At 42.1% G+C, this 13,903-nt stretch overlaps 1 protein-coding gene across 4 annotated transcripts in view; it reads left to right on the top strand.

Moving 5' to 3' along the window:
- LOC100267671 (protein FAR1-RELATED SEQUENCE 3) overlaps positions 1-13,903 on the top strand; it is a 37,368-nt gene that overhangs the window by 12,431 nt on the left and 11,034 nt on the right. For 3 of the 4 annotated variants that reach the window (XR_002031567.2, XM_002272879.5, XM_010660709.3), the window contains exon 5: positions 261-377. Coding sequence is in view for 3 of the 4 variants with exons in the window: in XM_002272879.5 (XP_002272915.3) it covers positions 261-371 (111 nt within the window). In the remaining variant the exon portion in view is untranslated. Of the gene's footprint in view, positions 1-260; positions 475-13,903 lie in introns of those variants that run through there. The other variant, XM_059741624.1, reaches the window with a different exon arrangement.

Here is a 13,903-nt window from a genome sequence, read left to right as displayed (position 1 = left end):
TTGTTTTCTGCTTTCACTACCAGTCCAATATAAAAATACTAGAGTCAGTTTAACTAAAAAAGAAATATTATTATTATTATTTCATTAAATGCTTGTCTTGCTTGTTGAAGTCGGGAATCCTGTACACTTTCATGCATAAGCATTCGGAGTTTGAGCCCTAAATGTTAACTTTATACTGAATGCTTATTTTTGAACAAGCTTAATATTTGCACCATTTATATTACTGACATGTTAAGTTTTTTATTGCTTATTCTTCTCAGCTCCAAGATACTAAGACAACTTCTGGAGAAACTGAGGTGAAATTTCAAGTTTCTAGAGATACCCTAGGTTCCATGTTGAGATCAATGGCTTACATCCGTGAGCAGCTTTGAAAAGTTGTAAGTAATTTCTTTGCAATAACATTTTGATTAATGGTTTTCCTCATAATTGAACAAATCATCAAGAAATTCAATTTCATCTTTGTTTCTTATCAGTAATTTTGTTAGTTGTACTAAAATGGTTGAATTTGAGATCCCCTACATTCATGTGTTGGCTGGAAATATTGATCAACATGCCTATTTTGGGCTAGTTGATACTGATGGGCCTTGGTATTTTAAAGGCAAGAAATGGGACGGCATCCTGAATTTCCAAATGTTGTCTTCAGCTTCCACCCCATAGGAGTCTAATCTAAGCAAGTCCGCTATATCTTAGTGTAGATGAATTGAAACAGCCAGAAAAATATAAAATACAGCTTTTAGACAATGAATCAGAGAAAAGAGTGCTCCATTTCTTGCACAGGGAAGGTTTTATTCACACAACTTGGAGTTCTGGTTGCATCTATAATGGCTTAGTATTGCTGATTGTTGAAGCTATAGCTTACAACTGAGGTTGGCAACCCACTTCTGTTTTTCTGTTTGGATTTTAGTGGAATTGGTTCTAGTAAAAATTTTGAGAGTATATTGTATCCAAAAACACCACAGCTCTAAGTGGAACTACTGCAGAAAATAGTGCTGTGTTTTTCTTTTTTCTTTTTCTTTTTTGATCAGAAACAAACAAATGTATTAATAGAAAAACAAAAGAAGGATGAGAGGTCCTCCTCATAAAAACAAACCTGATCAAAAGTAACTAAGCAAACCTCCGCAAAACAAAGACGGTTATACAAAAAGAACAAAAAGGCCTATACAAGTAAACCAACAGCAGCCCCTATAACCCAACCCTAACGTGTACAAATCGATAGCCAACTAAGCTGAATTGCACTCAAAGGGTAGGGTTTAAAAATGTCTGTACAGTAAGCCCAAAAGGAAACAAAAAAATGAAGCGAATCCCACAATGAATCCGACGTCCTCCAAGTGTTCTCAAAAATCCTGGCATTCCTCTCTTTCCACACAATCCATAATAAAGAGAGACAAGCTATCCTCTAAAGAGCCCTTCCTCTAAATGAATTCCCAAAACACTTGAAGGAAATCATCATCATATAGCAAATAGTGCCTAGCGAAACCCACTCCTTCCCAGCCTGTGAAAAAATCCTTTGCCACAATCCCAAAGCAATCGGACAATACAAGAAAAGGTGATCAATTGTCTCATTACTACTCCTACATAGGATGCACCAATTAAGACTAAGGGCTTTGAAAGGTCTTCTCAACCATAGCAAGTTGTTAGTATTTACCTTCTTAAGTGCCACTAACTATGCAAAGGCCTTGACCTTAGAAGGAACTTTTGAATTCCATAGAAAATTAGCTGGGTAGAAGGGGACTGAATTTGGAGAATAGGATAAGATTGAAAAAAAACGACTTAACTGAGAAAACTTCTGATGAGGACGGTACCTAAGATCTCGTATTTGAAATATAAGGAGACAGATGGACATTGGACAATAAGGACGTTAATCTTTCAAGATCCTCAATCTCTGTATCTATTAGATTATGATGAAAGGTAAAATCCCGAGACAACAAAGTGTTATTATCAAGGATAGCTGAAATAAGATAGTTATTAGTAGTGGTGACTCTGAAAGACTTGGAAATTGTACACAAAAAGGTTGATCCCCCCACCACAAATCTTCCCAAAAACGGATTTTGAACCCATCACCTGCCACAAAACAAGTGTTTGTAGAAAAAACTTGAAGCAATTGTGCAATGGCCTTCCAGGGGCAACGATGTGACCACCTGACTCTATAGTTGGGGTTCCATCCATTAGGATGTGTCCCATAGATACTCAAAATGACATTTTCCAGAGGGTAGTACTTTCCTTAGGGTACCTCCTAAGCCACTTCCTTAATAAAGCTTGATTCCTCAAAGAAATTTTTCCCAACCCTAAACCATCAACTTCCTTTGGATTATAGACTAAGTTCCAACTCACTAGAGGATCTTTTTTACCTTCCCCACATCCTAACCAAAGAATTCTCTTTGAAGTTTCTCAATCCTCAAAGCTATAGAAACCGAAATCTTGAAAAGAGAAAGAAAGTAACTCGAGATATGCGACAAAGAAGATTGAATGAGGGTCATTCTACCACCAAAGGATAAAAAAACTTTTTTCCACCCATCTAACCTCCTAGAGAATCTATCTATCATGAGGTCCCAAAAGGAACTTGAATTTGGATATCCACTTAAAGGGAGACCCAAATACGATAAAAGCCACTCAGAAACTGCGCAATCAAGCAAAAAAACCAACCTGGCTGTTTGGTCAAGGGTAATGTTGATTCTAGATAGAGTGCTCTTATTTAGGTTTATCCTTAGCCCTGACAAACGCCCAAAAACGAACAAAATTAGTTTCAACGATATCAGCTCTAGAACTGGAAGCTTTATGAAACTTTATCTTCTTCAGTTAGTTTGTGATAGACAAGCAAAATTGTGAGGATGGCTGCTTTCTCGGAGGGGAGAGGAGTTTCGAAGGGTGGTAAGAGTTGGTTTGCAGTGGAATCAAAGACGTTCAAAATCTCCATTGAAGAAATTCGAGGCAAACCGAGAGGGATTATTCTGGAAAGGAGCAAAGGCTTCTCCTCTTGGATAAAATTTGGAGAAAAGAGCTTCAGTTTTTTGTTGGAAGGGGTGGAAGACTGGTGCAGAGGAGAGTCAAGCTCGGGGTGTCTTAAAGTTTGGGAAGAAGGAAGAAGAAAATATAGGCTGGAGTGTCGTTCAAATGAAGCCGGTAGGTATCTGCTTTGCTTGGTGAGGGATTTGGAAGCAAAGAGGTTTTGTCTAGTGTTTCCAGAAGGTAAAGGCTTAGTAGGAGGGTGGTTTTTGCTAGCTCAGAAGTTAAGGGCCCTTGGAGTTTCTACTCCAGCTTTGAGCAAAGGTGATCTGGGTACTTCCAACTCTGAAAAGGATGGTTATAGAGTCAAAGGAAAAGAGAAAGGGAAAGGAGTGCATGTAGAAGTCGTGAGAATGAAGACAGGGGAATTAGGGGATGCTTTGTGGGTGCATGTTGGGGACCGTGACCTGCTCAGTAGGGAAGAGCAGCTTAGTCGTTGTCTGGTAGGATGCTTTGGTGATAGTTTCGAGGCCGTTCCTTCTTTGTCCTTCTTGAAGGAGTGGGCGTACGAAAGGTGGTCTCTCAAGGGAGGTTTAAAAATCTCCAGTTTGGGTGGAGCCCTTGTGTTGTTTGAATTTGAAGATAAAGTTGAAGCAGATTTGGTGCTCTTAAGGGGTAGTAGATGTCTTAAGAAGAGAGAGTTTCTCCTGCAGAAATAGGGACCTGAAGTGGGGTGTTTTAGAAATGGGAGCCATGCCAAGGAAGTTTGGGTGAAAGTCGTCGGACTTCCACTTCACATTTGGAGTAGAGAGGTGTTCAAGAGTATTGGAGAGAGATGTGGCGGTTTCATAGCTGTTGATGAGGAAACCGCTTTCTTCTCCGAGTTGCAGTGGGCTCGTGTCTTGGTGAGAGCCTCTGGGAAGTTTAGACCAAGAACTTTGCAGGTGGCAATCGGGAATTTTTGTTGGACGGTGAGTCTATGGTGGGAAACTCCCCCATGGTTCTCAGAGGTAGTGGCAAGGTCCGCCTGGTTTAAAGATGAGAGGCGGGAGGTCAGGGACGAGGGTGGGGGTGAAACAAGTGCCAGTGTTAGCGTGAAAGATGTTCAAAATTTTCAAATTGATATGCAGTCTCGGGGAACAGGGGAGTAGGTTGTGTGTGGCAAAAGGCAAAGGGAGGTAGCAGTTGCAGTGGTTGCAGAGGGTAGGCTACCTAGTGCAGCTGATTTGGACTCTTCTGGCGGTGGGTCTGGGCCCAGAAAAGAAAATGGGAAGGCTTTCAAGGGGAATGGCTGTTTGGGCTTAAGTGGCGAAGTGGTTTGGGCCTAAGTGGCGAAGTGGTTTGGGCCAAAGGCCCATTGTCCGTCAGCTTTGAAGAGGTGGGCTTGGCCCATTGTCCGTCAGCTTTGAAGAGGTGGGCTTGGGTGGGTCTCCTAGGCCCACTTTTAATAAGGCTGGCACGGGCTTGTTGGAGCGTCCCTCCTCGGCTAGGGCTCCGTCTGTTCCCACGGGGGGTGTTGGGGGGATGGATTTGGAGCTCTTGGCTGTTGAAGTAGCAGTCGCCGCGGAGTTGCTGCTGCGTCGTCGGAGGGTCACCGACGAGGCTCTGATGGAGGAGGCTTCCAGGTATTCCGCTGTTCCCAATTCTTCTTCTTCTTTGGGGCTTCGGGAATCCTCTTCTTCTTCTTCTTCTCTCTGGGGCCACGTCGAAGCTGTAGGGGTGTCAGAGGGGTTTTCTTATGGAGCGGAAGGGGAGTTGGGACGGTTTCAGCCGAGTGTGGTGCGGAATAGAGCTGCATTGGCTTTCGGAGGCTGGAGTGAGCCTTCTTGGGGCTCGGTTGATGCTGAGAGAGTGAATGGATTAGCACTTGTCCCGGTGGGGTTGGACTTTACGAGTCCTTTTGAGAAAAGGAGTGTCTGTCACCTGGAAGAAGGGGGGTGTGATGAAGGGTGGAGTTCAAGCAGTCTTGCGATGTTCAGTCATTGCTTGGGTATGCTGACGGAAGGCTTCGAAGAGGAAATTTTGTACTTCTTAAGGAGAATGAAGGGGAGAATTGAGCAAAAGGGTAAGGAAGGGGTGACTAGGAAGACGAGTTTAAAATCTTCAAAATCCAGTAGGGAACTCAAGAAGCTGGAGTGGACTGTTAGCTACAAAAAGGCAAAAATGGGTTCTAGCATGGGTATTTTCGGAGGGGCTTCTGGATCAGGGTGTAAATGAAGATAAGAATTCTATCGTGGAATGTTAGAGGGGCTAATGATAGGGATAAAAGTAAGATTATCAAGTCAGTCATCAAATCCCGGAAAGTGGATGTGGTTTGTTTACAGGATACTAAAATTAAAGAAATGACTATGGGACTTGTTCGTAGTCTAGGGGTGGGAAGAAATCTAGAATGGAGAGCAGTCAATTCTAGGGGTGCAGCTAGTGGTATTCTGGTGTTCTGGGACAACAGACTGGTGGAGCTGGTTGGCTTGGAAGAAAGGGTTTTCTCAATTTTGTGCCAGTTTAAAAATTGTGTGGATGGTTTAGTGTGGGTGTTCACTTGGGTCAGTTAAAGGGTTATGGAGTGACCCTTGGTGTGTGGGAGGGGATTTCAATTTGGTAAGGTTTCCAGAGGAGCATAGTAGGGGAGGTGTGCTTACTGCTTCAATGAGGAGATTCTCAAAAGTGATAGAGGATTTGGAGTTGAGGGATTTTCCTTTGACGGAGCCTGTTTACTTGGAGAGGTGGCTTGAATAACCAGGCCCAGTCTAGGCTTGACCGGTTTTTAGTGACAGGCAACTGGGATAGTCTTTTCAATGGGGCTATGCAGGGAATTCTCCCCAGACCTATCTCGGATCACTTCCCGGTCCTCCTAGAAGGAGGAGGGTTGAAGAGGGGACCTTCCCCTTTTAGATTTGAGAATATGTGGTTGGAGGAGGAGGGTTTCAAAGACAAGATGAAGACATGGTGGGGGAGTTTAAAATTTATAGGGACATCCAGCTACATTTTAGATGCTAAATTGAGGGCCCTTAAAAATATTTTGAAGATTTGGAATAAAGAAGAGTTTGGGCTCATTGAGACTAAAAAGGGTGAAGCTCTTATGCAGGTTGAGTATTGGGATGAAAAGGAGAAATGTGCAGCTTTAAATCTGGAAGAGTGTGGAGCAAGAAATGGAGCAAGGGAGTCCTACAAGTCTTGGGTGATGAGGGAAGAGATTTTTTGGAGACAGAAGACTAGGGAGTTGTGGCTGAAGGAGGGGGACAATAATACCAAATTTTTTCATAGGATGACGAATGCTCATAGTAGAAGAAACTGGTTGTCCAAGTTGAAAGTTAATGGCTCTTGGCACTCAGAGGAAAATAATTTAAAAAATAGTGTACTCAGAAGAAGAGGGGTGGCGCCTTAGTATCGACGGGCTGTCCTTTATGGGGTTAGATAGTAGTGAGGCTGAGGGGTTGGAGATTCCTTTCTCGGAGGAAGAGGTGTTTGCAGCTCTTTCAGATCTAGGCAAAGACAGAGCCCCGGGGCCGGATGGTTTTACCATGGCGTTTTGGCTTTTTTGTTGGGATGTGGTAAAGGTTGAGATTATGGGCTTTTTTAGAGAATTTCATGAAAGGGCCAGATTTGTAAAATCTCTAAATGCCACCTTCTTGGTTTTAGTCCCTAAGAAGGGAGGTGCAGAAGATTTGAAAGATTTCAGACCGATTAGCCTTGTGGGAAGCCTTTACAAGTTGTTGGCCAAGGTGTTGGCAAATAGAATCAAGAAGGTAATGGGAAAAGTGATTTCGGAACCCCAAAATGCCTTTGTGGAGGGTAGACAAATACTTGATGCAGTTTTGATTGCAAATGAGGCTGTGGATTCTAGGTTGAAAAGCAATCAAGGGGGTGTGATGTGCAAGTTGGATATAGAGAAGGCCTATGATCATGTCTGCTGGAAGTTCTTGTTGGTAGTGCTAAAAAAAATGGGCTTAAGGGAGAGATGGATTAAGTGGATAGAGTGGTGTATCTCTACTGTAAGATTCTCTGTTCTTATAAATGGTTCTCCCTTCGGGTTTTTCCAAAGTTCAAGGGGTTTGAGACAAAGAGACTCCCTATCCCCTTATTTGTTCGTGATAGCTATGGAGGTGTTTAGTTGCTTATTGAGAAGGGCCATTAGTGGGGGCTTTTTATCAGGGTGGAGGGTAAGAGGCAGGGGTGGAGAGAGGACTCTGATATCTCACTTGCTTTTTGCGGATGACACCTTGGTGTTTTGTGGGGAGTCTCAGGATCAGTTGACGCATCTAAGCTGGCTCCTCATGTGGTTTGAGGCTTGCTTAGGGTTGAGAGTTAACTTGGAGAAGAGTGAGCTTATTCCGGTGGGGAGGGTGAATGATATAGAGGATTTGACATTGGAGTTGGGCTGTAAAGTGGGTGGTCTGCCTTCCTGTTATTTAGGTATGCCTTTGGGGGCACCCTTCAAATCAGAGGTGATATGGGATAGTGTTGAAGAGAGGTTTCGGAAAAGGCTGGCTGTGTGGAAGAGACAGTATATATCAAAAGGGGGAAGACTCACCCTAATTCGGAGCACTCTCTCTAGCATGCCTGTTTACTTCATGTCTCTCTTTTATTTGCCCAGAAAAGTAAGGTTGAGGTTGGAGAAGATTCAGAGGGACTTCCTGTGGGGGGGAGGAAGTCTTGAACAGAGGTCACATCTTGTTAGGTGGAATTTGGTTTGTCTGGAAAGAAAGAAAGGTGGTTTGGGTGTGAGAAATTTAGCTTGGATGAATAAAGTTGTCTTGGGTAAGTGGAATTGGCGCTTTGCCATTGAAAGTGAGGCTTTGTGGAAGCAAGCGATTGTGGAAGCAAGCGATCAGTCACAAGTATGGTGTAGAGGAGGGGGGATGGTCTACTCGGCCCGTAAGCGGGAGGCATGGTGTAGGGCTTTGGAAAGTTATTAGAAAGGAGTGGTTGGGTATGTATAGCAGTTTAGCCTACCGCGTGGGTAGTGGTAGGAGAGTGAGATTCTAGAAGGATAAGTGGTGTGGAGATGAGCCTCTTTGCAAGTCCTTCCCTTCTTTATTTGCCATTTCCCTCGCTAATGATGCCTGGGTATCGGATGTGTGGAAGCCAAATGGTGTAGGGGATGGTTGGACCCCTCTTTTCTCAAGGGCGCTTAATGATTGGGAGATTGAGATGGTGGAGCGGTTTATGCTAAAAATCCAAGCCTTTAGGGTGCAAAGGTAGGACGAGGATAAAGTGGTGTGGACAGCATCTAGAAGTGGAGTTTTCTCAGTGCAGTTGCTCTATTCTATTCTGGAGCCCGGAGGTTCAGCTTTGTTCCCTTATGGTAGTATTTGGAGAGCGAATGTGCTTCATAAGGTAGCTTTCTTCGCTTGGGAAGCTTCTTGAGGCAAATTCTTAACTTTGGAGCAACTCCAGAGGAGGGGGTACTCTTTGGCAAATAGGTGTTTTCTATGCCTTTCTGAAGCAGAAACGGTGGATCACCTTTTACTTCATTGTGTTAAGACGCGGGCATTGTGGAATCTTCTTTTCTCCCTCTTTGGTGTGGCTTAGGTTCTCTCTGGTTCAATTAAGGAAACTCTCCTTGGATGGCATGGAGTGTTTGTGGGGAAAACCCATAAAAAGGCGTGACAAATGGCCCCCTTATGTATATTTTGGTCAGTCTGGAAGGAAATAAATTTATTGGCTTTTGGGAATGAGGTGCTTTCACTCCAAAGGCTGAAACATTCTTTTGTATGTAATCTTGGGTCTTGGGTTAGGGTGTTTATAGTTTTGAGCCTTTTTTCTCTTGTTAGCCTTTTTGAGTGGCTAGGCTCTAAGTAAGGGTAAGGGTTATTGTTTCTTTCCCCTTCCTTGGTTTCGAGTCTCTAGGCTGCTTTTGTATACTCCCTGTGTACCTGGAGGGCACTAGTTTGGTGTTTCCTCTTTCTGTTTATTATAATTCTCTTTATCTATCAAAAAAAAAAAAAAAAAAAACGATATCAGCTCTTCTAAGGAAGCTTTAGTAAAGAAAATGTTGTCATCTGCGAATTGTAAATGCGACACCCTGGTCCTATTTCTACCCACCTTGAAACCCTCAATAAGACCTCTCTCCTCCGCTTTCACAACCAACCTGCTTAAAACGTCTGCCACATTGGTGAAGAGAAAGGGGGAAAGGGGATCTCCTTGTCTTAGACCTCTGAAAGCCTTAACCCACCCCTTAGCATTACCATTCACTAAGATTGCAAAAGTTGCCGAAGATAAACAACCCCTCATCCAAGACCTCCATCTTAAACTAAACCCTTTTCTTTCAAGTACATGGTCCAAAAAATCCCAATCAACATAATCATAAGCCTTTTCGAAATCAATTTTGAAAACTACCCCTTCCTCTCTAGATCTCTTCTTCTCATCTACCACCTCATTAGCAATTAAAACGACATCCAAAATCTGTCTCCTCTCAACAAAAGCACCTTGAGTCACATAGATGGTTTCTTGGAGAACTTTACGCAAACGCATTGAAGAATCTTAGCTATGATTTTGTACAAATTGGTAACCAAACTGATGGGTTTATAATTCGAGATCCTGCTTGTTTGACTCTTTTTTGGCACTAGAACAATGAAAGTGACATTCGTGCTTTGATTAATTATCCCATTATTGTGAAACTCTAAGAACACTCTCAATAAGTCATTCTTAACCGTCTCCCAACACTCTTGATAAAAACCAGTTGTGAAACCATCTGGACCAGGGGCTTTTTCCTTATTTAAATGTATCACAACATTGAGAATCTCTTCCTCTGAAAAAGGGCGATCTAGCCACTCAATACCCTCTATAGAAATAGGAGACCAATCCAAGCCTTCCAATCTCCAAGACCCACCTGAAGGTTTGGAAAATAACTTCCCAAAATGACGCTTAATCTCCTCTGAAATGCTTTCAATGTTATTTAAGATTACCCTGTCTTCTAACATCAAAGATTTAAAGAAACTCCTATTCCTCCTACCATTAGCCACCCTATGAAAAAATTTAGTATTACAATCCCCTTCTTTTATCCATTTGATTCTTATCTTTTGCCTCCAAAACACCTCTTCCTTTAGCAACACCTCTTCTAGATCCCCTTTTCTTAAGGACCTTCTAGCTGCCAATTTGGGAGAAAAAATTCCTTCTTGTTCCTTCTCATCTAGTTCCGCTAAGTCCAGAAGAATATTTTTCCTTTTTTTCTTTTAAATTTCGAAAAGACACCTTATTCCACTCTTTTAATTTTGACTTGACAAACTGAAGTTTTTTCATGAATTTGTAACCTTCCCACCCTTCAAACCGACACTCATTCCACCAACACTCTAAATTCTGCTTGAACTCTGAATGACTCAGTCACATGTTTTCAAATCTAAAAGGTGTTGGCCCCCCTTTAAACACATTGGTAACTAGCCTAATTGGACAGTGGTCCAAAGTCAATCTGGGGAGTGCTTCTTGGACAAAGTGAGGGAAATCAAGCTCCTAACCAATAGAAAAAAGGATTCTATCCAATCTTTTGCAAACAAGGTCTTTTTTTTTTGCAAATTTGACCAAGTGAATGAGGCATTCCTCAAAGGTGGATCAATCAACTCACAATCCCTCATGCTTGGGGTTACCCTAGACCCTCCTAGCTTTTCAGAAGTTCTTCTAATGACATTGAAGTCCCCACCAACACACCATTTCAGGAAAGTTAAGCCTGAAAGATCTTGAAGCTCCATCTAAAAATCTTTTCTAAACCATGATGAGTTGGGACCATAGACCGAAGATAACCAAAAAGACCCATAATCCTCTGACTCCAACTTTACCGTTACTGAGAAGGATCCTAAAACAACCTCTGTACATTTAAACCTCAAAGCATCCCAAAGAATTGCCACTCCTCCCGATGCCCCACTAGCTAGAAGGACTGCCCACTCTTTGTTTCTTATCCTCCACACGTTGCATACAAACCTCCTATCACAAGACTCCCTTATAGTTTCCTGCAACAGAATAATAGTCGGGTTTTCGTGACAAAGAACATCCTTTACTACCCTTCTTTTCTTTCTGGATCCAAGACCTCTAGTATTCCAACTTATGATTTTCATAACAACAAGAAAAACCTAAAAACCACCCAAAAGACCATCGGGCCTAAAAACGCCTAAGGACAGAGAAAGAAAAACTTTTCTTCTTTCTGGAGTAAACCTTTACCCCAAAGCAACCATTGTTTTTGGCTAATTGAACTCCATTCTCATTGTATTTCACAATCTTAACACTCATTGAACCCAACAATGACTTAATGGAAGCCAACTTTGAAGGAGAGATGCCTTCAATTCGGAAATCTTCCATTTGAGGAAGACTTGACTCCACTGGCAAACACCTCACTGGAGAAAAAGAATCACTAGGGTTGTTTTGTGATAAGCTATGAAAAGAACTGCCCTCTAACTCTTGGTTGGGCTTGACTTCTGAGGACACCACACCTTTAGGACTAGACGCAACACCAATAGAAACAATTTGAGACTTATTAACCCCTGAAGGACCGACCACTGGTGAAAAAGGATAACATGAAAAGTTAAAAGGTGATCGCGAAGAAGCCATCTTCAGACCATGGGACCACAAAGCAATAGTGGGGGGTAAGGTAGAAAGAGCCATATCAAAAGCCCCCTCTAAGACACGGCCTTCAACCATGGAGCGTGGAGTAAAAGTTTGTACCCGAATTTGACTCTCACAGTATTGAACACCATCATTGACCTCAACCCTTCCTTGTACATCATCTTCTTCCCCCTCCAACAACTGAAACTGCAACAGTGAAAACCCAGGCGTCATCTATCACCTCCAACAGTGCTGGCAACACCACATTAGGGTTCATTTCCACCTTCACTCTAGCCTTTATTAAATTTGCTCGCCTCAAAGTATTCCAATCCACCTCTGTCACCTTCCCCCAATTCTTCAAAGTGAACCAAAACTGGGTTTCATCCCACAGATGGAACGGGAGACCTCGCAATTCTAAGCACCCCCTTCTGAACTTTCCAAGAACCATAGTGTTTTCTCTCGGCGACCATTTCCGTAAGCTCCAAAACAAACCCCTCTGCCCAAACACTTTTCCTCTCGCCTGAAGCCACTATGCTTTTTCCACTGAATCCACAAAAAAGATACCTTTGGAGGTTGTAAAAGGTGTTATGGAGATCACTCCCTTCACCCCCAGCAACCTTGCAAGAGCCTTACTTGCAACACCCCAGTCTTCAACTGCTTCTCGACCTTCACAAATCACAGCAATAGCCCACTTCCCGACTGGAGAGAGAGCCCCTCTCCTTGGGCCATTCTCATCAACAACTTTAGCATAAGAACGATCCCTTGACCTCCCACACAAACTTATTAACTGCCTTCACTTTCACTGCTCCAAAATCAACGAAACCATGCCGGTCGACCACAGATGAGATTGACTTCATAAGGGCTTCCCAACCTCTACCTTTGAAACCTTCAGGAACAATAAAAAAGGTAGCTTTTCTGCCTGTGACAAATTCCGAGATTCTAATGAATCTTCCTCTGCTACTAAAACAAATTTCCATCAGATGAGTCCTCGATCTGCCCCTAAACTTCAATATGAAACCCAAATTTGCCTTCAACTCCACAGTTTTCTTCAACAATTCCAAAATCCATACTACTTCCTCCTCTTCAAAAACCACTGACAATGCCCATCTTGGAGTTCTCTCCAAAACTGAAATCCAAGGACCCCCCTGGATACCTTCAAACCTAACTTCAAAGAACTTCTTCTCCACTTCACAGCACTCCATTGGTTTGCTATGTATAGAAAATAGTGCTGTTTCAAGTTTATTATTTTTCTGTTTGCTTAGCAATTGGCAGAAAAAAAAATGGCATGAAATTTTCTTCGGTATGGAGATTAACTTCTTTTGTTTACGTATGCTGTGAAATGATTAGGTTTTGAAGCCTGAATAGAAGTTAGTATTATTGTGTGGAGCAGTGAGAAACTTACAAGCCCTGACTATAATATCATATTAAGTTCTTTTATCAATGAGCTCAAAATTGTTAATTTGTTTGTGTAAAATGTATATGCATTGTGAAAACTTTTGCTTGTTAGGATGCTGAAGGGAAGCTTGTTGAACTCAACTGGGAGCAATTGGAGTACTCAGTTCACAGTATAAATATAAACTTTCTCTAGTAAATTCCTTTAGATGTGTCCCACATAATGGATTACCTACCATTGTGGTTTGCTTGTTAAACACTGTAGAAATATTAGGATTATTTGTTAAAGTGTTTCTGTTTTATTTTCCAATAAATCCAAACTGATTAAAAATGATTAGATTTGGAATTTCGGATAAGGTCAAAGTTGTTAGGTTGTTCGAGTTGTTAGGTCCTAGATTTGTGGTTTTTGTTTCAGCCTACTTATTCCCATGTAATTTCAGAACTGAAAAATAAGAAGAATATCCCCTTTTCTTCTCTATTCTGCATACATGGTATTAGAGCTTGTGCACACCATATTAGTATCTACCATAAGTCTTAATGGATTTGAAAATCCATTTGTTCAATTAAACGTTCACAAATTGAATGGTAAAAACCATCTGGAGTGGGCAAAATCTATCAAGCTTGTGATCGATGGCAAAGGGAAGTTCGGCCACTTAAATGGCAAGACAACAAAACTGGTTGATAATGATCCCATGCTGAAGACATGGAGGTCTGAAAACTCACTAGTTATTGCCTAGCTCATCAATTCCATGGATCTAGTCATTGGAAAGATGTATCTCTTTCTACCAACAGCTAGAGACGTGTGGGAAGCAGTTTGAGAAACCTACTTGGATTTGGAAAATTCTGTCCAGATTTTTGAATTGAAAGCAAAGTTGTGGCAGTCAAAACAAGGTGAGCGAGAGGTGACGGAGTACTTTAATGTCATGAAAGGGGTGTGGCAAGAATTGGATTTATGTTATGAAGAGGAATGGGATTGTCCAAGAAGAGGGTGGAGAATGATAGAGGCAGGTCTTAATAAAAACTTGGGTGAAGTTAG

This window comes from Vitis vinifera, chromosome 13 (genome assembly GCF_030704535.1).
Source record: "Vitis vinifera cultivar Pinot Noir 40024 chromosome 13, ASM3070453v1".
Classification (NCBI taxonomy): Eukaryota; Viridiplantae; Streptophyta; class Magnoliopsida; order Vitales; family Vitaceae; genus Vitis; species Vitis vinifera.
The sequence above is the reverse complement of the archived record's forward strand: the minus strand, read 5'-3'. Positions and strand labels throughout refer to the sequence as shown.